This window comes from Rhamphochromis longiceps, linkage group LG1, assembly GCF_057381845.1.
Source record: "Rhamphochromis longiceps isolate RC_006_pf linkage group LG1, R_longiceps_female_GT1.1, whole genome shotgun sequence".
NCBI classification, from domain to species: domain Eukaryota; kingdom Metazoa; phylum Chordata; class Actinopteri; order Cichliformes; family Cichlidae; genus Rhamphochromis; species Rhamphochromis longiceps.
The window spans coordinates 2,857,613-2,880,733 of record NC_140557.1 but is presented as its reverse complement, the minus strand read 5'-3'; the positions used below and the strand labels follow the sequence as shown (position 1 = coordinate 2,880,733).

The window sequence follows — 23,121 nt, the reverse complement described above, 5'->3', positions numbered from 1 at the left end:
ATATAACCAACTTGTTAGGCCCATCGGATGATATAAAACTAGCAGCCTGACTTCACCTGACTGATCACCGAGCAGAAACCTTTCTGAATCGCCCTCATTCACTTTGCTTTGTTTCATGAACTTGACTCACAGACGATGCAGGAAGGAGTTAAATCATGAGCTCAGATTGAATTTAAGAAAAAATTTGTATCTAACTTTTAAAGCCTCCCACCAGCCAGCCAGCCAATAAGAATCGAGTGTTTTCTCGGCCCCTGGCGAGGCGATTTGAGCCTCGCTGAGGAATTTCTGCCCATGTGTCCAGCCTGATGTGTAAAACTCAGTGAGTCATGCAGGCAGTCAGAAGGCAGAGTGTGTGTGTGTGCGTGTGTGTGTGTGTGAGTCAGCCTGTATTTAAACACCACACCCAGCCTCGTCCTGGCTCATAACGGAGCTGCTGCTGCGTCTCTAAAGGTAAGAACTCATCAGAGTGAGCGGGGATATCGGGATATCAGAGAGCTTTAGCAGCAGGAACGATTTACGACTTTTCTTCTTTTTTCTACTTCAAAGAGTCAAAAAAGAACGAATCGTGTTTGTTTCCTTACTTAGCAATGACTGGAGGCTTTTATTTTGAAGCCTAGAGGATGGAGAAGTAGTTTCACTTACTTTTAAAGTATTTTTTAACCAAACATTCAGAAACAAAACCATCAATTCAAGTGTTTGTTTGTAATCTTTTAAGCAGCATGAGCAGTTTTTACAAACGCTTCCTCTAAAATCCGCCAAAATAAGAGTGAAATGAGTGAAACCTAAAGCCACCGGTGATTAATGCTGGACAGAGAAGCTGCAAACAACAGTGATTTTATAAAGCTGAAGTGCTTTGTTGATGTAAAATGTCTGCGGGGTTATAAAGCTCAAAGTCCGCTGCAGATGGAGTCGTTCTGTCGTGCATGGAGCCGAGCCGCCGCCTCGGAGTGATAAATGAGGACTGGCTGCAGTTCGCTGTGCTTTCATGTCGCCTTTCATTCTTCAAGCTGCTCAACTTATGTTAGCAACTAAAGTGAGTGCGTGGGCTCATTTCTGACTCTGAGTTTGGTTCAACAGGTAGTTTTAGGTTCTTCCAGATGTTTGGAAGTAAAAACAGCTTCACAGGGAAACATCGCTGTGACCATCATCTCCACACTGCTCTTTATCTATGACAGATGTACCCTCAGGCTCAGGGAAGCTCTTATTTTACACTTGGGTCGTAGAAACTACAGCTTGTTTTACAACAATATAAACCTGTAAAATATCTAAAAATCTGAGCTATATCTGTTGTATCTAAGGTGAAAACAACATTTCTCCCAGGACATTTACTTTTTCTGCAGCCCCAAAGAGCCCCAATCATTTTGGACCAGCTCAAGAGCACCCCCTATGGGACAGGCTTTCCAGACAGTGGGAGCTCCTGAAGACTAAATTAAGCTGGTAAACTTAAAGACACAGGAGTGAAAAAGGGTTAAAATGATATGGACTTTAAACATGACAGCAGTCCTACATACAGTACAGTAAAGAGACTACAGTATCAGAGAGAAAACCCACCAATCAGAGAGGAAGAAACCTCCAACGTAACCAGGCTGATGAAGCGGTAACCATCTGCAACGACTGGCTGAGGGTGAGGGGAGAAAAAGAGGAAACCATGAATAACAAACAAGAAAAAACTAACTGAGGGACAGAAAAGACCAAAATCTAAAGAACACAAATAAGGAGAAGTTCTCAGCGTATCACTGGAAGTCCCCCTGAGCCTATCGCTCCACTAAGCAGAGGTTTAGGGCCATCGGGGTCAGCTGATCCAGCTCTAACTATACACTTTATCAAAAAGGAAAGCTTAAAACTAGCGGCATTGTTTTCTCTATCCAAACTGGGAGCTGGTTTCCAGCTGAAGGCTCTCCCAGTCTGAGAGCAAAGTGCTCTATTGGGGTGATAGGTCACTATGAGGTCATTAAGATAAGATGGGGCCTGATTATTTAAGACCTTGTATGTGAGGAGCAGGATTTTGAATTCTGGATTTAACAGGAAGCCAAAACAGGAGAAATCTGCTCTCTCTTTCTAGTCCCTGTCAGGACTCTTGCTGCAGCATTTTGGATTAGCTGAAGGCTTTTCAGGGACTTTTGAGTATTTGAGGATAATAATGATTGATCAACTAGTTTTGGATGTTGAGTTGAAGGAGACTCTGGAAATATAATTATGACTCTGTAAACAACCATAATATTGTTTCTTCATGTAAAGATGCTTTTGCCATGTTGGGCCATTAGACACCAGCAGAAACAGAAATCACTACGAGTTTTAGAAATACTAAAAAAACTATACAAATATTTACAAACCACCCCCAAATTTCAATGCACTGATCGGTAAAACACTGCCCCCTGGTGGTGAATGTCTTAGTTACATATGGCGATGAGATCTACAAAAAGTACCTTTAATAAATACATTTTTGTGTGAAGTGATAGAAAAAAAACTTATTATTATTATTGGTGTCTCTTAGACGCTGCTATAGAAAACTGGGAAAGTAGAAATTGTCAGATTGTTGTAAATTAATTTCTCTTCAACTATTAATCTGGTTGGTTCCCTGAGGAGGTTAATCGGGACGTGTTCTCTCTGTGCTCCGTGATTTATTTCGATATGTGGAATTCCTCTTTGAATGGCAGCAAGCAGACGACGGGACGAGCCGAGACTTCAGGACTGTTTGTAGCAGCTGCGAGATGAAATGCTGGCAGAGTCTGTAAGAGGGTCAAAGGTGGAGGAAACTCTGCAGTAATCACTTTACAGCTTCAGCTTCACCGTGTTACACAACGCACTCGAGATTCCTGCAGATCTGTTTGATTCATGCTCCTTATCTGCACACACGCCCTCCGCTGGCACGTCCCGCTCAATAAATCAAACACCCCTCCAGCGTATGAGTGTTTACAGCCTGCTGGAGTCTGAAGGCCATTGTTGGTCTGTTTTTAGACAGTCAGAGGAGGAAACCCAGTGTTTCCACTCAAAGGTTAAAGAGGACATATCACAGCTCCAGAGACTCCTCCAGAGAAGCTCGACTGCCAGCAGGCTGCAGACTTTCTGATCCTGAACCTTCTCTCACTGCCTTTTTCTTAACTATCAAGTAAGCGATAACAGAAACTGTACGACTGCAGAAAATGATGTAAACTCACCTTTAAGCTGCTTGAACTGTGTGTTGCAGGTGAATCCATCATGGCGCTGGTGTCTGAGTTTCTGGGTCAGCTGACGCTGTCGTACAGTGGGGTGAGTCACCGATAACACAGCAATCACCATAAATGACTTTGATATATCAGGTTATTCCTCCAATTACTGATGAACCCAACTGTGCCCTAATTAGAGCAGCATTACATCACACTACTGGTACTGTACCATAACACAGGTCTCAGGTACTGGAGGCATTTCTGTGTTATTCAATGTTTTCTGCACACCTGAAAAAATCCAAACAAAAACAAAGCAGTGAACTGACATATTTTCACCACCTCAGATTCATTAAATTAACACAAGAATAATGAAGTCAACAATAAACAGAGAACAAGAGTCGTTCTCCACCTGGAGTTCATCTGTACAGTTAGAAAGCAGATAAACTGATGACTGATCAGTGCTTCATTCAGAATTACTCCAACCTCAGAAAGCTGCCTGATGGAGAACTCCTCCCGTACCCCTGCGTGTGTCTCTAACAGTCTGTTGGGCATTACGAGGTTAAATCACAGCATCAGCGTCTCGTCCGGTGCTTTCTGTCAAGCAGCTAACAGGAGCTAATGGTCAGTTTCTGTCCTCTGTAGGAACCAGAGGCCAAATACCCCACCGTGGTGCCGGCCCGAGACTTCGACCCGGCCCGTGATGCTGCCAGGATCGACACGGCCATTAAAACCAAAGGTGAGCGAGTCCAGGAAAACCAAGCCCACCGGTCAGGAAGTTTCCACTGAGTTATGTAACTGTGATCCCACCACTTCTCTCTCCGAGTTTAACTGTTCAACTGTGCACAGGAAACACAGTGTCCACGACTCGGACATCACCGACACTGCAGCAACAGAGTTTTCTGATGGTGTTTCAGCTTCTTAACCGGTTTTTAGCAATTAACGGATTACAAAAAGAGGAAAAGATATCGGTATAGCCAACAGTCAGGGGTTCAGAGCTTTGCTCAAGCGGATACTAGCTACTGTTTTACTGGTATTGTAATGGGCCTAATGGTTTATTAATGCTATGGTAACGAGTTTTAAGGAGATTTCACCATAACCAACCATGAGGAGAAAAAAAGTAGGCACTTTAAATCATGACCTTAAAGCTGCACATTTTATATATCTTTTTATTTAAAAGTTATTTTAAAAAGTGGTTTTTGGTTGTTGTTTTTTAAGTTATTTAAATAAAAACCTTTATTTTGAAAAGGTTTTTTTTGCTAGCTTAATGCTAGCTTTCCTGCAAACATAAATCAACTTAAAGCTATCTCAGGAAAATGGTGTCTAGAATAGATCTGAGTGACTAATTCAACCAAACTGATCTAGTAACTTAGCTGCTCATTTTCAGATTAGTTTATCAGCTAACGTTAGCTAGCTTGCCAAATTTATTCAGCAGCTAATATGACCCATAATGCTAATTGGTGCAAATTCATGCACAATGTGAAACAGTAGTGATTTTAATGATCAATAAATGTGTACAGGTAGAAAGCAAAATGCATAATGTATAATATGTAGCTTCTACAGTAACATCCAACATGCCTACAGCTATAACTGAGCCACACATCATGAATCAGACACAGGTAGCCTCATCACGTCCACGTCAGCTTCGGAGTCATTACACTGTCAATATGCTCATTACAGTAAATGCAAAGGAGTGTTTGTCTTGTTAATAACAAATTTGTTCTGAGGTTAATTATTGTAGTATTTACAAAAACAGCAAAAAGGTTGAGCAACAAAAAAAAAATCCTGATGGAAAGAGGAAGGAAGAACACGGGGACATAAAATCCGAACAAATAAAAGCTCCCAGCACTCTGAATCACAGGGTAACACATCTGTTCACATCTGTCCTCTTCAAAGTACAACATAATTTCATCTTCCTGGAAAGTGACTCACTCAGACGCTGCAGAGGACTTGCTGAGCGAGGCTCGGCCTCCATTTTCCAGCTTCCTTTGTGAGAGCTGCTGGAAAAGCAGGATGTCCCTCGGCAGAGAGACTTCCAGCATCAGAACAAAAGAAACTGCTGGAGATAATCAGAGGAACAGTTTATCAGGGTCAAAGTCACTTGTAATGATGACGGATACCTGAACCGTCACCATTCTCACTGGCCCTGTGAGAATGTGTGATCTCTGATTCTTTAGAAAAATAATAAAGACATGTATGCAATCAACAGGCGAAAGTTGTTTTGACGTCTGTATATGGTATTTGGTAGTTGAAAACAGTAAGTAACTTAGTTTCTTTGACAAATTTGCAGGTGTGGACGAACAGACCATCATCGACATCCTGACGAGACGGAGCTGCGAGCAGCGCAGAGAGATCGCCTTTGAATACGAACGATTTGCCAAGAAGGTCAGAGATGCTTCGCTGTTAATGTACAAAAATGAACCTTTAACGTATACGTTACTTTCATTATTTCAATCAATCAATATACAGAAACTAATCAGGGCCATCAGTTAATCACATTTTAATTTAAATCTTGGCTTCCAGTGATTATTAAAACCAGATAACTGAGGTCAAATTATTTCTGTTGCATTTTGTTCGTTGTGAGTGAAAATGTTATATAATCATTGACCAAATAGCTTAGAATTTTTAAGGGTAGTCTTATAGAATAATTAAAAAATAATCACCAAAATGTTTCTGGTAATTTCCCTAAATATGAAAAATAAACGTAAAAATTTGTTGTTTTTTTCCCAGTTTTTACTCAGTAACGTTTAAATATAAATTAAACAATAAATCATTCAAAATAAATCGACCCTGATTGATTGATAATAACAATGATCTTGGATAATAACTTATAAGGATAAAAATAAGGAAATAAAAGAAACATCAAAAAGAAATTTGCTAAACATGATCTAGAGATTATCGCACAGATCAATCAGCTGGATGATGTAATTTACATTCATTTTAATATAAAAACAAATCACGACTGCCACTACTTTTAATTTTTGGCAAACTTATAATTTCATAAATTATCTTCAGAGTTTTTCATGAACCGACAAACTTTTGGTGGACAACAAAAGTCAGCAACACTGAGATTATTTTTTAAATCTTGTTTTAATAAATGGGATATTATTATTATCATGAATAAAATAGCGATTTCTGTAATGACAGGAAAATAACTGTACACAAACCAAACTTGCATAAACCTGAAGTCCACAGACAACCCTCCATTTGGATCCTGATGTAAACCCAAAGGCCGTGAAGCAGCCATGGTGGTAATCCAGCCAACAGCTAACATCTCATGCTTCGAATCATGAGCCAAAAATAGAACCTTTACTCTGAAGGTCGATGGAAAATGAAGGAAACTGACAAACAGAAAAGGCAGTGAGAAATACAACAGATCCTGAACTTTTTGCTTTTGTACAAATGATTATTTCTAAAGTGATTTTTAACCCTGTGTCTGTGGTTGTGTCAGGATCTGGTCAGTGCCCTGAAGGGGGCGCTATCCGGTTCTCTGGAGGCTCTGATTTTGGGTCTGATGAAAAGCACCGCTCAGTATGACGCCTCGGAGCTCAAAGCCTCCATTAAGGTCAGTGTCACGCTAAAGACCAAATGAACATGGCTCACCGGGTATCTGAACGTTCCAGAAAAGACTCACTCTGATAGCTGAGAGCTGCTGTTGGATGTTTCACGCAGTTTGGGGTTTTTTCATGCAGGGACTGGGGACCGACGAGGAGACCTTAATCGAGATCGTCTGCTCCAGGAACAATGAAGAACTAGCTGAGATCAAGAGGGTTTACAGAGACAGTGAGTCACGTTTCAGGAACCTGAAAATACTAAATAAATATATAACAGAGGTTTTCATGAGCTAAAGGCAAAAAGTGAGAGAATGTGACTTTGACTTTCTCTGCAGTGTTTAAGAAGGACTTAGAGAAAGACGTCGCAGGAGACACGTCGGGAAACTTTGCTAAACTGCTGCTGGCTCTGGTTCAGGTAGGACTTCATTTATCTTCACAAAGCAGGAAATATAAGAACTCTGACAGGTTCCCATAAAATCCTAAAAATGATGTTTCACATACAACACAGGAAATGTTATTGTGAGTATCGGGTCTGTGTTTAACTGCAATAACACATCTGACTTCATTTTGACTTTAGTGGATTTGGTAAAAATATTTCAGAGAACTAAATATTTTCTAAGAACAGTTAAATATTCAGACAGATATGAAAAAACCTACAGAAACTACTTTCACAATATTTAATAATAAGTTGATAGACTTTGTCAGACAGTGTCAGTTACACTGGTTTCTCACCGACACTCTGAAAACACGAATGCTTTTCTAGGATATTTATAGTTTTGATGCTTGGATAAGAAAATGAGCTTTGATTTATTTTAGTCGACAAAAACCTGTTTTTATTTAATCTGTTCTTTTTTTTCACAGACGAGACGAGATGAACCTTCGAATGTCGTCGACTATGAAAAGATTGATGAGGATGCCAGAGTAGGTCAAAATATACTTTTTTTTTCTTTAAAGGTACTTTTTGTAAATTCACGTGACTTAAAAATGCTTTGAAACCTTCTAAGAGTTAAAGTTATCAAAAGAATATGAAAAAACAAAAGAAAGTGACCGTTATTGAACGGGGTAGAAGAGTAATCATTGTTACAGCGATGGCGTGAAATAAACGGGGGTGGACCAAAAATAATGATGAAACTTTGAAGCAACGTGTCTGAAAACATCTCGGTGCCCCCTGGTGGTGAAAGTTAAAACTCACAGGACATGATTACAAAAAGCACCTTTAAAGACTTGAAACGAGGTTTGGTGTCCTCTGAGGGGATAATCTATCCAGAGGTATAACTGTTAGTTTTGTACATGTGCTTTTTCTCTTTTTTATGTAAACCTGACCTTTTTTTTCACAATTTCTTCATTAAACCGTCCTCCTGTGTGAACCTCCCAGGCTCTGTATGAAGCCGGAGTGAAGAGGAAGGGAACCGACGTGGTGACCTGGATCGAAATCATGTCTCAGAGAAGCGTCCCCCACCTGCAGAAAGGTGAACTGCATCCTCAACACTGATGCAACAAAGCTTTATTTATACAGACAGCACATTACAGTGCTAATGTAAAACTCAGTCAATAACTAAGAGCAATAAAAACAAAACAAAAAGGCAAACGACACCAACAATAGGCCAGAAAACACGAGAACTATAAATATAAGCAGGACAGATGAAATGAAATACTAAACAACAGGAAATGTAATGAAACCTACAAAATAAGACCCATGAAACCAACAAATGTACAAATAATATGGAATTATAGTTGTATACTTGAAAGAAACCAGTGCCGTGAAAAAGCATAGCTTGTGTTTGAAGTCTTACGTTTAATGTGTGTGTTGTGTGTCAGTGTTTGAGAGGTATAAGAGCTACAGCCCCTACGACATGAAGGAGAGCATCAGGAAGGAGGTGAAGGGGGATCTGGAGAAATCCTTCCTCACTCTGGGTACGTCTAAGAAACATCAAATATTCAAGTCACAGATTTAGACCCGGTTTAACGGGGAAACCGAGCACGAGGGCAAGTCTCGTTTTCATTTTCAGCCACACGTTAAAAGAAATAGACGCCATCAGAACAAAGTAAGAGTGAAATTCTACTTCACGGTGACAGGACACATTAAGCAGGTGTGTATCGTTTGTCCACAGTGGAGTGCTTTGAAAACAGGCAGCTGTACTTCGCCAGCAGACTCAACGAAGCCATGAAGGTGAGTTTCCCACGTTTCTGTCCAACGTTTCCACCTGGAACTAAACATAACACCTCCTCCTTCTCCGTCCATGCTGACATTTTGTGTCTCAGAGTAAAGGAGCGAAGGAGAAGGTGGTGACCAGGATCATCGTTTCTCGCTGTGAAGTCGACCTGATCAAGATCAGAACAGAGTTCAAGAAGCATTTCAAGAGGTCGCTGTACCAGACCATCACTGTGAGTCCTGCAATATCCCACACACACGGAGGGCATCGAACACACCACGGAGAGGGCATGTTTGTGTTTATTGCCGATGGATAATTTTGTGTGTGCGTTTGTGTTTAGGAGCATACTAAAGGAGACTACCAGAAAGCTCTGCTCAGTCTGTGCGGAGGAGACGACTGAAACTACATTTCCCAGAGGGCCGCAGGGCCTTCAACCATCAGATGAAATCCTTCACGGTGCTCAGATTAACCCTCTCAGGCTCAAATTAAGTTTTTGTTGCTAATGCACAAAAGAATACCTGCAGTGGTACTTCTGAGTAAAAAAACTCATAAAATATGTATGTGGGGTAATCGGGTTGTTAGTTTTTAACTGTTGCAAATCGGCAACGCCTGCCTCGAGAGGGTTAAACATGTTTGTCTCTGTGATCGACGTCAGTTTGTGGAATAAAAAACGGGAAAAGAAATGATTTGTCTTTGTGTTGTTTGAGTGAAAGAACACCAGGGGGCAGCAGAGGCATGTTTAACACTGCGCAGGCCGCAGTACAGGAAACCACAAAGGATCAAACTCCGTGTTAAACACACACAGATGGCCTCGTTTACAAGAATCACATTGAGAATAAAATCTAAAAAAAATAAAAGTTTAACTAAAAACGCCAAAAATAAAAAACAGAAAATTATTTTTTCTAATAAAAATTAGAAAAAAAATCACTTCCTTTTAAGTCCATCTCTTAGTTCTCAAATCAGGTTATGGATTAAACTGTTCTTATACTCTGACATGCTGATTTTTTGTCACTGAAATAAAGACATCAGATAATTACTGCCATTTTATTTTTAAAAAAATTCCATTTGACTCTTTTTCTGGAAAGGGGACCAAAGTGTATGACCTTTATTCTGGAGCCACGTTTATCAGATCTGATTTATGCAGTTATTCATATTCAGGTTTTATAGACAATAAAATTACAGTCACTGCTTTTCGTCTTCGTGTAAATCAGCGCTGGCTCGTTCGTGGTTGTCTGCCGTGTGGAGAGACTTGATGTGCAGCAGGTTTAAGTTAACCACTGAGCCATAAACATCCTGAATGATTCTTTAACTCACAGAGCAGGATAACTCTGAGCTGTTTTCGCTGTTATTATGCGGTTTGGTCCACGAACACGTTGGTTTGGATTCTGTCAGGCTGCCGCGCTGAAAATAAAATCCGAAGCTGGTTCTCCTGACGATTGATCAGTGTTTGTAGGATCAAAGTCTGTATTTGATGTCAAAATATTGGTTATTAATTAGTCCCCGGCAGACTGACGTAGACACATATTTGTGGTGTGTGTTTGTGTTTGTACGGCTCCGCTGCTCCTGCGGCTTGTTTTTCCTTTAATCGTTCGTAGGTTTTCTGTTGTTTGTTTGCTGCTAATTTTTTAATTAAAGATGCTGATTTTACCTCGAGCAACACTCGCCGATTTGCATTTGTGGAGCTGAGGAAAAAAAGCTTTTGCTGTGTAGAGAGAGAGGAAGAAGAGGAGGAAGAAAGAGAGAGCAGAGAGCTGAGAAAAAGATTTGAATCTCCATGTTCACTGTGAAGAAATCTGACCTGAACTAAGAAGTCAAACAGTTCAACTTCCAACTTCCATTCCAAGGAATATAATTTAGCATCTAAGCTATAATGATATTCTTTTTTTGTTTATGCACCTATAGCTGCAGTTCCTCTAATGTCCACTGGAAGCTCCAGCAGTGAGTCAGTGTCCACAGACTGCAATGTTAAAATGTCATAATTAGCAGAAATCTCCGAATTATGATTCCTGGACCTCTGCACTGTGTTTGTGCTGTTGGAGCCTTTGGGGGCATTTGTAAGGATATCATGTGACCAATAATATGGCTGCTGTGAGGTCACCGTACTGTCCGAGAAGGCGGAGCATGATGTCACTGAGCATTAACAAGCTCTCAGACAGTCTGTGGTTGCTAACCAAGCTTGCTAGCATTAGCTCCATTAGATCTAAAAACCAAGATGGCGGACATACAAATTATAAAGGCTTTTTATAGGTTTTGCTGTTACGGTTTGTGTGTTTTATTAATATGCTCGGACATTTTATCAGAGCCTCTGGCGTCTCACATTCATGCACACGGAGTCACTTTCTTTAAGAGTAATTAATAATTTAATAGCATGACCTGTTTCTAACCAGCAGGTGATGCTGGTGTGAGAATGATCAAATTTAAGTGAATAGTAAACTGCTTGTAGAGGCTACGCTTGAAGCCACTGAGGTGTTTGAGGCGGCGTTGACGCGATGCCACCGTTATGAATGAAACTACAGAGGAAGTCCAATAACTCCAGCCGCACTTATCTGGTCCGTTTAACACATTTATTGCTCACCATCGGTTGCATTACTTGTTCGACAGTTTCTCTTAGCGTCCACCATGAATCACAACTGTCACAAACTCGTTGCTCCTTCCAACCAACAACACTTGACGCTAATGAAATTTGCCTACCTTAAATATTAGTTTACAAACACTAAAAGTGACCCCTAGTGCCACACATAAGGTAATAAATGCAAAAATGACTCTTACGCTGCTTTTAATTAAGGCACACCTTTCCTCCCACAGGTAAATGTGGAGGAAAAGATGGTTTAGGGATTCTTAGGCAGCACCTGGCTGAGAATCCCAAGGTTTTAATGCTTTCTTCAGTACTGCAGTGGGGGTTGTTGAACGTTCACTGGCTCATCACAGTCAGAGCTGCTAACACAGATTCTCCAACCTGTGAACAGCCACGAGCTACAGTAACAGCTCACAGGTGTCACTTTCCACTCTTAGATCACCTCTTCGTTCAGACGTGGATCAAAGTCGTGGGGAGATTTTGTGATAATGAAGTCGGCAGCAGCTCTCCAGACCGAGTGTCGCTCTGCTGACCTCTGCGAGCATTATTTGTTTAGAGCCCGGCTAATCCTCGATTGTCACGCTCCTCTAATCCCATCGCTGGCCTTCCTTCTGAATCCCACCGCCTCCCCCCTTTCTCCTCACACACAGACTTCAGAAATCACCACGACCGCCACTCCAGCATGAACCAAATGTCAGCCTCAAATTATAGCCGCCGCTCTACCATAGGTCACAGCTCATCAAATGTATGTGGAGGACTGAGGAGGGGAAACTAGCAGAGGAGGCGGGGTTAATAAAAAACAAACAACCTGTGCTGAGATTAAAGAAAGATGGTGACCATGTTTAACCACTTCTGTTTCTACCTCTGACCTTTAATTTTGGTCCAGAGTGAAAAATTAAAAGTAAAAACTCTTAGACCAACACACCTTCTACCTTTACTGTCCAACAGCGGCTGTCCTGTGGTGATGGTTGGGTTAACGGGTAAACTAGAAACAGGAGGCAGAACTAAAAGATCAGCAAACAGCAAAACAACGAAACTAACAGTAAAACTCAGTCTAAGGGAGCTCTGGCTAAAATCATCGAGATTCTGTCCACTTTCACTCGCCTACTCTTAAACAGGAAGTGGTTATTTGTTGTTGGTAACCTAAACTACAACAGGAAAATCCACCTGTTAGCCTTAACGTGGAGATTTGTAGATAATAGTGCGATGTGGAGGACAACCTGTCTGTGACAAGATCATCAGACAAGATCAAGTGTACCAAAGCAGAGACGGAGTGAAAGTGGACATCTTTGGTCTTTCAACATAAAACTCAGACGGGGCAGTACAAAATAAACGCCGCTTAGACTGCTTGGCTAACATAAACTAATATAAATCTATCTATCATCTGCTTATAACCCGGTGATGTCATGTTCTGGACTGACACAAGACGGCGTTAAACATCTCGAGTCAGTGCAGTGGACGGTATCATTATACATGTGGTGTTTCATGTGCATTTTAAAGATACGTTGTGTAGTTGAAAACTTTGACGACATTTTACCGACGAGTGTTTTCGATGTGTGCAGCTGGTTTTAATGTTTAATGTTTCTTTTACTCATCTTTCCTTTTCCCAGGCTCTACCTTTAACAGGAAACTGTACTCAGTGTAAATATGTACTTTGCCTGGTTAACTCACTGCACCATCGTGTGGTACAAACTGGTATTACATGAAAGTACAGCCCCTGCTCTGATTCAGCTCAAGCCAATATCTCTTAAACACATTCAAAGATGACGTAAAGTCATGAGGTCATAGCCATTGTTCCTTCATCTTCTAATTATATAATTAGATAATTGTTCAGATGACAGTCTTCAGATAATTTCTGAAAGAAAAATGTATTTGAATTTATTCTGTTTAAATATTTATTTTTGATATTTTTCTTGTATGTCTGTGGAAGCAGCTGAATGAATAATGTTTGAATGATGATTTGAGGTGTTTTCAATCATCTGTTTTTCAGTCATAACCCTGATTCACAAGGAGCCGCTCTCTGCTGGGGGGCGGGTTTACCTCGGACTCCCCTCGGTCGTGGTCCCGCCGCAGGTTTGGTTTTAATGGTGGCGTTGCTCTCGGCTGCTTCGTCTCAGACCGGTCTCTCCTGGATTTCTTTTTTATTGTCACTGAGCAACCAAAATGTTCCCAGATTAGAAAAAAAAAGGTGGACACCTGAGTCGTTCTTCCAGCTGTGAACGTGGATAATTTACAGGAAGAAGCAATTACAGAAGATTTGAGAGATAAAAAGACAAACGATTCATGCATAATGCAGAGCAGCAGATTTCACTGAAACCATTTAGTGTCTTTTCAGCTCGAATCAAAGCTTCAAGTCCTGAATTCTGATGAGCGCACCAGGCGGCCGCGATCTGGAAAATGAACAATTAAGAAGCGCGTTGCTAATTAAGCGCAGAGATCAAGCGCCTTTCTCTCCCCGCCCTCGAGGAGCTTCTTCCACCGGGCCCACTTTGATCAAAGCGAGGCCCCGAGCGGCGATCGAGCCCCGCGACGGCGCGTTTCCCCCGCTGGCTAAACGCGGATTAGCACTCAGAAGAGAGAGGAGCAAAAACCGACAGAGGCAGAAAACACAACAAATATTTCCTGCTGAAGGATCCATGAAAGCCGCGGCTTGTTGAATCATCATGAGTGAAAACAAAGAGGCCCGCTGCTCTCTGCAACTCTGCTCTCCGAAGCCAAATGCAAATGGAGCAGCTGTAAAAGTTTGATTCGCGCATGTTTAATGTTCCTCATTCCTTTTCTTCTGCTCTTGTTCTTGGGGAACATGCAAAGTTTATCAGCAGGGCCTGCGTCCCGGCTTTCATGTCGGGCCTCAGCACGTCGACGGCGCCGCTGACAGAGATTGAGGAGTCAGGTAGGAGCAGAGTTCGCCTGCAGGGCCGCGTGACGCCCGTGTCTGCTAATCGGCGCTGACGTGCTCCTGATGGCAGCCCTTCATTAGGAGCTCCGACCTTCTGCGGGACCCGGCGCCCGCCTGTGTTGGCCTTTGATTCCCGCGCCTCCGCCGCTTTCAGCTCGTCATAATGACAGCGCCGCTGACAGCTCCTCGTCACGCGCCTCTTGTCGTCTTTTGTGGGAAGTTTTGCAACAATTAGCATAAATATTTGATCTCCTTCCGCCCTGATGCTGCTGCTGCTGCTGAAATGGGATCCGGCTGAAAGGCTGCCGGAAAACGGCAAACCTTTGTAAAGTGTACTTTTCTCCCCGTTAACATACAAAGATGAAGCGAGGGAGGCAAACAGCCAAACATATGTACCCTTTGTGGAATCTTTTATTGAACATATTTGGGAGCAAAGAGAGCAGAGTTTGATTACGAGGCAAATGCAAATCTCCCCACACTTGTACGCGTTATGTATTTCACACCAACTTATTTACATTCTAGATGGAAAGCAATCGGCTGGAAGTTTACCGAGGGAATCGCGGCTCCCCTGCCGACAGAGAGTCAAGAAACTTTCAGGTAAGTAGTGCAGAAAACTCACAGAGCAACTTTTCCGTCAGTTGTTGGCGGCGAGAAAACGAAGGCAGGAACGTGATAAGGCCACATTATGTTGTGCCAATTAATTTCTGTGTCTGCGAGCGCCCGCAGCCACCAGCAGCAAAATTAAATATATACTCACATGTGATTTCAAAGGGGGTGGAAACCCGGTGCCCACTGTGGAAGACTTTACTTAAGCTGGAGGAAGAGCATCATTAAAATTAAAGGCAGGCACAGAATTTTACCAGTCGCCGCCGCCGGCTACCGCTCAGCACTTCAAAACAAACCGCGCGGCCCGCCGACTCCAGTCAAACGCTCTTCGTTCACTATTTGATGCCGTCTGTTGGATCGGAGCTGATTATCTCCCCAGTGAAACATTCACCGAAAGAAAACGAGAAGAAAAAGGCGAAAACTCGAGAGAAACACGCAGCCTGAGATACGACCGGAGGCCCCGATTTGTTTGGACTAATCCAGTTTATCGAGGCTCATCGTGTGACCCAGAGAAATCCCACGAGTGCAGAAACCAGAACGTCGGTGTCCCGCCACGAGGCAGGAGCAATACTCCAGAATCATAGACTGGATATAAAAGATGGCTGTAGCCTGTAGGAATTGGCATTTTAACCAAATACACAGAGTGATATACACCGTGAGCGGTTCTGTGTATTTTTAACAATTACCTAGCTCACTATTAGTAGCTACAGCCACCTGTCAGTCACAGGCCACGCCCCTAATAATCCCTAAAACGATATGCCTTAAAACAGTTTAAACTGGTGTGTTATTAACTGCTCCCTAAACGTAAACATATTCATGATATAAGGTTATAACATGAGTCTATGGGGTCTGACTCACTGCTGGAGCCTCTGGTGGACATTAGAGGAACTGCAGCTTTTAGCACTCGAGCTTGCTGCCACCACACAGATAAAACTTGTGAAGCCCTGCCATGCATAACAGTGTGAATGGTTGATATGATTCCAGCTTTGGCTGTTGATTGGTTCTTTGGGGAAAGTGGTGGAACAACAACCGCCTTCACAGAGTCATCGATCGATTTCATCTCAGGACTCTTAGAGTGGCACGATGGAGGCTGGTGATCAGTAACAACAAACCAAAAAATATACTGTAAGACAAGGAAGAGTTTTACAAACTATTTTGATCTAACAAATAGATTATTTATATTTCTAAATCATGACCATCCCCAGTAGTCACTGTGACGTCAACCAACGGTTTGAGACATCCTGCTTTAAAAACCCAGCACGAGCATTTTTCCATCTTGGCCTTTTGATGTGATGAGTGATTACTGGTGACTACAACCAGAGACACCGCCCCCGCTGGACATTAAAAGAATGCAGGTTTATGACACTTACATTAGGAATCACACAGTAACTTCAGCACTGTTGACTGTTTCTAGTCATCTTTAATGTTTGATTATTAAAACCTTTGAACAGAAGTGTTGGTAACGATCAGTCCCGAAGGCCTCCCTGTGTCCGTGGGCCTTCTTCTTCATGGATTATGAAACACGGTGTCGCTATCTGACAAATGCAGAATGTAAAGTTAAACAAAGGCATCATCATCACAGCATGATGGCTAACGGGAGTGTCACCGTGCGGCCACTTTAAATAAGAAACGGGTAATGATGTGATTCAGAGCTGAGCTTTGATCCGACTCTGTTGGCAGTTTTCACCTCCTCGTCACAGTTCTCACTTTTGTTTTGTATATACTTTGTATGTCCAGCCCATCTCCACAGAAGATGGCGATTCTCTCCCACGTGCTCGCTCTTCAGTCTCTGAGAAACAGCTTTTCACTCCAAGACCCTCATCGTCATCTGTCACTGAACTTCCTAACAAAGCCGTCATGTAAATGGACTCAGTCAGCTGTGTCCTCCATCTCTGATCCTCCTCTCCTATATATATATCATCAGCATAATAACCCTCATCCACCCTCACCCGCCCCTGGGTGACCACAGGACTCCACCCACCTTCAGGCACTGGCAGCACCACTGGGATTTATTACCAAAGGCATGGAGGGGATCCAGCACAGGCTTCATTACAGGATGTCACTAACCCACGTCGACGACGTAAGATTCTGACATCTCGGCCAGCTCTGCTTCTTTGATTTAAGATTAGTTTATTTGGTGTAGTGTTGAGGAAAAAGGTCAGAGGACTCGCAGCAGCTCATCCATTATTTCTTACCAAATTTAAATTTCGCGGTACAAAGAAAAAAACACAGGGTATACTAAACTATTCTGTTAAAAAACAGCATGTAAATAACGGAACTAACCACAGTGTTTACCAGACTTTATTTCGGGGGTTTTTAGCTCTACAATCTTGATGGTTTACGAGACTCTCCTGGTCTCGCCGCCTGCTGGGACGCCATCTCGTCCCTGGCGCTCTTCAGGCTGAGCCAGGCCCCAATGAGTTATTATTACATCCTGAGAATATGCAAATTGAGGCAGAGCGACGGTGTGTATTTTTGATGGAAGAATACAAATCACTCCAGACATGACACTTTTTTAATTTTCCTGATGAATGTAAGTCTTCAGAAAGAGGAAGGATTGATGACGGGGCGTAATGAACTCTTTAGCACGTGGAAGCTCGCAGGCTTTTCATTACACCGTCCTGAGCGAAGACGCTCGGGATCCACGGATCTGTCCTGACCGGCTCACCGATGAACCTCGGGTCCAGGTCCAGGTCTGCACGGGGAGAAGAGTCTGTTTATATACACACATGTGATCGTGTTTTTACGAGCTCCATCAGTGCGCGGGGAGAGAAAAGGCGATGTATGTATCTTTGTGTCAACTGTTGCCTCTTCTTCCTTATCTCCCTCCCTCTCACTCTATCCCAGCATCCTCCTCTGTCACGCCAACCCTCTGCATGTCCTCTGTCACTACATCCATGAATCTTCTCAGAGGTCTTCTTCTTTTTCTCCTGGCTGGCAGCTCCATCTTCATCATCCTTTTTTTTTAATCTACTCTCCCTCTCTGCACATGTCCAAACCATCTCAGCCTTGCCTCCATAACTTTGACTCCCACACTCAGAACAGCAAAGATTATAAACTGTATTTGAATCAGAGACTTTGCAAACATAATTGTACATCACCTAAATAAGAATAATATCTTGTATTTAAATAGGAATTTAATAACAATAAATATACTTTTACAGCTCGTAAAAACACAGAAACAGACAAATAAATATTCTCTAAAGCATTTAAAACTTAAATACTGACAAATGAGACCCACGCAGCATTTTTCACATCCTGACATAACGGTCAGAATAATTAGTGAAGTTGAGATTTGTCTATGTTTTCTTTAAAGGTATAGTGTGCACCGTCTTTATTACTAGATGTCAGTAGATTGCAGTAACTGAGCTCTGTTTTCTATCCCCCCCCAATTCAAGCATAAACCTACAGTGTCGCCTAGAGGACAAACATGTTTCAGTCAGCCAAGAGAAATCAAAAACATTTAGACTGCACCCCGAAATGACCGCGACACCAGACTTTTTCCCCATCCGTGTCAGTCTGCTGTTTACCTCAGCTGTCAATGCCGGGTGAGAAGTTTTCACTTGGCTGTAAAACTGTGTGAAAGGAGTGCGATATGAGTCGATGTGTCAGTGATGTTTGCTGAGGATATGCTGAACTGCTGGTAAGCTCTGCTGTTAGCCTCTGTTAGTAACTTTGTTGGACTCTGATGCTTGTATGTAATCAAACTGCTGTTTATGAGAGGGAAAGTTAGCCTAACGTTAGCTGGCATAATGTTGATTTACTTTTGGGCGGGCAATAACAATAATGATAATGTGCAATAAACATTCACTCATTCTTTTATTTATTTTTGCTCATATCTTTCTTGCACTTAAAAAAACCCCCAAACAATTTAAGTTACTGTGTTTCGTGTTTAGTTGTGCCTAGTGCCTGCTGTTGTACTAGGCATCACTGTGCAATGACAATAAACTGTTGTCTTATCTCTATAACCAGCTTTTGTTGTTTGTTTAGCTCTTGTAGGCTGTTCAGAGACTGGAGGGTCACGCATCTGTGGGAATAAGTAATTGTGATATTATTGGGAATAAATAATCATGTTTATGCATCTTTCCATGTATTAGAGTCCTGACTGCAGTTTATGAGATGCAGCTTGAAGTGAGGAGGAAGAGGATTATGATCATTTTCGTTTCTTTGGTAAAGGGAACCGCTTCTTCAACAATAAAATATAGGTACGATCTTTCGTATGTTGAGCCTGAAGGTGCAGCCATGAATTTAAATGTCACGCCACGTGAAACCCTGTGATTTCTCTTCTGCTCAGCCTGTGTCATACATATGTGGCTGGTCTCTAGGTACATACGCAAACTGCGATTAGTTGGAAGACCGAACATGACGGCTACCACAAACTGCAATCTCGCGCTTATGTACTTTAAATAGTTTCATTGTTAGTTAACTGGAATTCAGTTCATTTTAAGATGTAATTACGCACTAACAAGTGCATATTCATGAGTACAGTATTATTTTTTTCTGTTAAGTAACCTCAAAAATGAATGACTGTACCTTTTAGTGTCGTGTTACCTTTGGCTCTTCAGCAACAGAATTGGTATCCGCCCACCGCTATCCAGTCGGCGAGTGGTTGCGGAAGCTTGCTGTTGCTAGGTAAAATCGGTCATTCTCTTTATGACTGATTTGTTCCTGCTTTTGGTACAAGATCTGACGCAAAACCCTTTATGAATCATGGGAGTAGTAGTCTCTACAGTTTGGCTTCATTTTTGTATTTCAGTCATCTCGACCACTCAGTGTAACGTTACAGGTTTCACCAACAACTTTGTGTTTAATGTTTTCTTGGATCTCAGACTGAAAGCCTTCGGTTGGCTTTGTGCTGCTGCTCTGTGTGTGTGGTTTCAGTAGAGTAATGGCCTCTATTCATTATGAGGCCAGTTGATTTTCATTTACTCTCTGGGCTTCAACAATTAAAAGGAGCAGCTGAGGAGGTGATGGAGGGACCGGGACACCCAGAGGTCGACCACCACTTTAAGTGATAAATTAAATACTATTATCAGGACTCCTCCCCCACCTTTTTCTCCTCACTCATTTCAGCTTCATCGCTACACAGGAAAACCGAACACGCCAGCACTTATCATGACCACAAGCCAGGCGAGCATTTCACATGTGGGAGTGATTTCTACGTAACTGCAGAATTTTGACTTTGTTCTTCACAAGTAACTTTTTTAAAGATCTGGCCTGAAAAATCACAACAACTTCTTGTCACGGACTCGAGCTCCTAGCCATGCAGTCTGCCTTTAAAACCACGTGTTCGAATTTTTTCAATTCAATTCAATTTTATTTATATATCGCCAAATCACAACAACAGTCCCCTGTGAGTCGTGGCAGATGGCCCCGCCCCTCTCTGTGCCTGGTTCTTCTTCAGAGGTTTCTTCCTATTAAAAGGGAGTTTTTCCTTCCTACTGTCACCAAAGTGCTTGCTCATAAGGGGATATATGATTGTTGGGTTTTTCTCTGTATGTATTACTGTACTTTATACCTTACAATATAAAGCGCCTTGAGGCGATTGTTGCTGTCATTTGGTGCTGTATAAATAAAATTGAATGACAGGACCTTGTACCAAGTCATTTTTAGCACCTACTCTATCGGGGTTCCAATGAATGCTGTGAATGTGATGTCAACAGACTGCATGCCACTGATTGGTCAGGGAGTGGCATCACTGGATGAGTCATGAGAGCGACTCCTTCACAAGAGTCCAACCCGACATTCCTGACACCCACAATGAGGTGAAAGGCAGCACACAAACCAACGCCATGGTCCAATACCAAGGTGCAGACACTTACCTCAGTTTAGCAGCAGGTACACCGTTGTTTGGATGTCCTCCATTGTTGTGTTGTGTTTATTTTGCATACAAATGACATTACGAGACTTTTGTCCCACGTTGCTATAACAACCCCGTGCACATTGAGGTGGAATACCACTGTAATGGAAAACAACCAAAACGAGTCGAGTCGAATCGAGACAAATATGTGTATATACGAGACATAAAACCATCTTTTTATTCCATATTTAAAAGCCATGGGGACAATAGTTGATTTAGTTGATAATCAGTAGACTTAAAAGTAGCCACTCCAGTATTCGTCTATTTTATTGTTTCTTTAAGTACTCCAATTTAGCTCTTTTTGTTACCGTCCCAGGACTCAGAGATGTCACTACCTGCACATAGAGCTGATGAGGAACATAAAACCCCCGTAGCGCTACGTTCTGCAGAATAAATTCTGCAGCTGAGCTTCTATTTTCTGTTGGATCGTCCTGATGCAGACCAGGCCAACCAACAATCATCCTTGAACAGCCTCCGAATCAGGTCGTCTGCTTCACCAAAGCTCACTTTTTCTTGTAACTCTCATTCTGTGAACTGTACAGGGTGTACAGCGAATAAAGCTTTGATTGATTGATTGATTGTTATCTGTAATTATTCATGTTTTCATTTTGCTTTAAATTACGGGCTTTTTAAATAGCATTTTCTTGATTGTTGTGCTGCTCTTTGGTGTGCTTAAAAGTGCCATTTAAATCAACGTGACTATTGGCCACCGAGCTAATATTTATAGAATAGGAAAACGGGCTTTAATTCAAGTTAGATTGTGAAACTTGTGAAGCACTCTGATGGAAAACCTGGTTTTAGTTTTTCTCCCGAACCCTCTTGTGGCTCGCTGTGTCTTTTGAGCGTCCATCCTCTGGTTTGGCGTTTTTCTCTGAAACTTTTCCTTCTCGCTTTTCTTCCCGTCCTGTTGTCGAACCCGAAGCCTTGGATGGTGCTCAGAGTCCGGCAGCACCTCTTCCACAACAAAACACATATTAGCATTAGAGAGCAAACTAACACATTAGTGTGCGGCTCATCTGATGGGACGGGCCGCTCGAAGTGATCAGTCATCCGGCGGGGGGACAAACACAATTACAGCGAAGCAATAAGAGAGGAAAAAAACCCAGTGAGAAACTCCTGACCTCTGCATCTCAGCTCCATTTAAATGTTTGATGTCTCATTGAATTAGTATCACAGTGTGAAAGACAAAGCTAATGGAAATGAGCCACAGACAGGCCATACTGCTGATTGGGCCGGATATAATTAGAATAATATCACGTCCGGCGTTAATAACAAGGAAAGGAAATAAATAACGGGCAGATCAGTTAATAGCTGCCGCGCTAAACTGGCTGCGTTTAAATATGCCGAGGCCAGCGCTTCTTCCTGTTTACTCATGGGCCGCTGATCGTCTGAATATTGATGTGGCGGAGCGATCGGCAGTGAAGGATCCTCCACTCTCAGCTCCTGGGCTTGGGTGGTGGTGGTGGGGGGGTATTTCATCCTGATTATTCATCTTGATAAATACATAAGGACGGTCAAAATTATGGCTGTTTTTCAGCCAGCACTGCTTCATCCTGGGTGCGAATTAGCTCTGCTGATAGATGGGAGACGCAGCCCGGCCGCTAAACTCCTCGCCGGATCCTTGGGTTTATTTTCTGCCTCCACAAATATTAATTTACCGACTGACAGGAGTGAAGATGTGGTTTTGTTTTGAACAGCTTTAATTGTTTTCCCTCCCTGGGGAAATTATTATTTGTCATTTTTAGGAAATTATCAGGAAACAGCAGCAGCAGAAAAGAAACTAATAAAAGCGTCCGCATAGATTAGAAGAAACTCTCATTTCTTAAAGCTTAAAACCATCGATATAAATCAACCGGTTATAGAGTTAGATGTTATTTGACAGTCAAAGAGTTTTTGTTGTTATTAAATTCTAGACTTGTAGTCAAGACCGCCTAAACCAAGACCAAGACAATACCAAGACCAGAGGCTATCGAGACCAAGACAGACCGAGTCAAGACCAAGACAAGAGAGTCTTTAAACTGCAGCCACCAATTTACTCACATGGAGTCTACGAACCTATCAGAAGCTTCTTCAGCTCAGAATGGAATCGTCCAGAGTTTTCTTATTAATTAACAATAAACTTAGTGTACATGTAAACCTAAATTTGATGAAAGTGGTCAAAATAGACAGCTCTCTCTCTCTTTATTCTGACATTTAACTAATTCAAAAGACATTTCAATATTTATTTATCTAAAACAAACAAGTTTACTCTAAATTGATGTTCAACAGTAAAAAAAATAAAAAAATGTTTTTATGTTTTTTCCCTAAAGTGTAAATATCTGGTTTCAGCTG

General features: G+C 42.0%; 1 protein-coding gene across 2 annotated transcripts; it reads left to right on the top strand.

Moving 5' to 3' along the window:
* Positions 1-331: 331 nt before the first annotated feature.
* LOC146678091 (annexin A2-like) lies at positions 332-9,533 on the top strand. 2 transcript variants are annotated; one of them, XM_085402692.1, is made up of 13 exons: positions 332-450; positions 3,188-3,249; positions 3,789-3,882; positions 5,434-5,528; positions 6,595-6,708; positions 6,836-6,926; positions 7,033-7,112; positions 7,559-7,618; positions 8,073-8,166; positions 8,516-8,611; positions 8,809-8,867; positions 8,960-9,082; positions 9,191-9,533. In XM_085402692.1, the coding sequence occupies exons 2-13, from the start codon at positions 3,199-3,201 to the stop codon at positions 9,248-9,250; spliced, it is 1,017 nt and encodes a 338-aa protein (XP_085258818.1). In that variant the 5' UTR covers positions 332-450; positions 3,188-3,198; the 3' UTR covers positions 9,251-9,533. The 2 variants fall into 2 exon arrangements, with proteins under 2 accessions (XP_085258818.1, XP_085258827.1); XM_085402701.1 differs by lacking the exon at positions 332-450 and adding an exon at positions 2,962-3,109.
* The last annotated feature ends 13,588 nt before the right edge of the window (positions 9,534-23,121 follow it).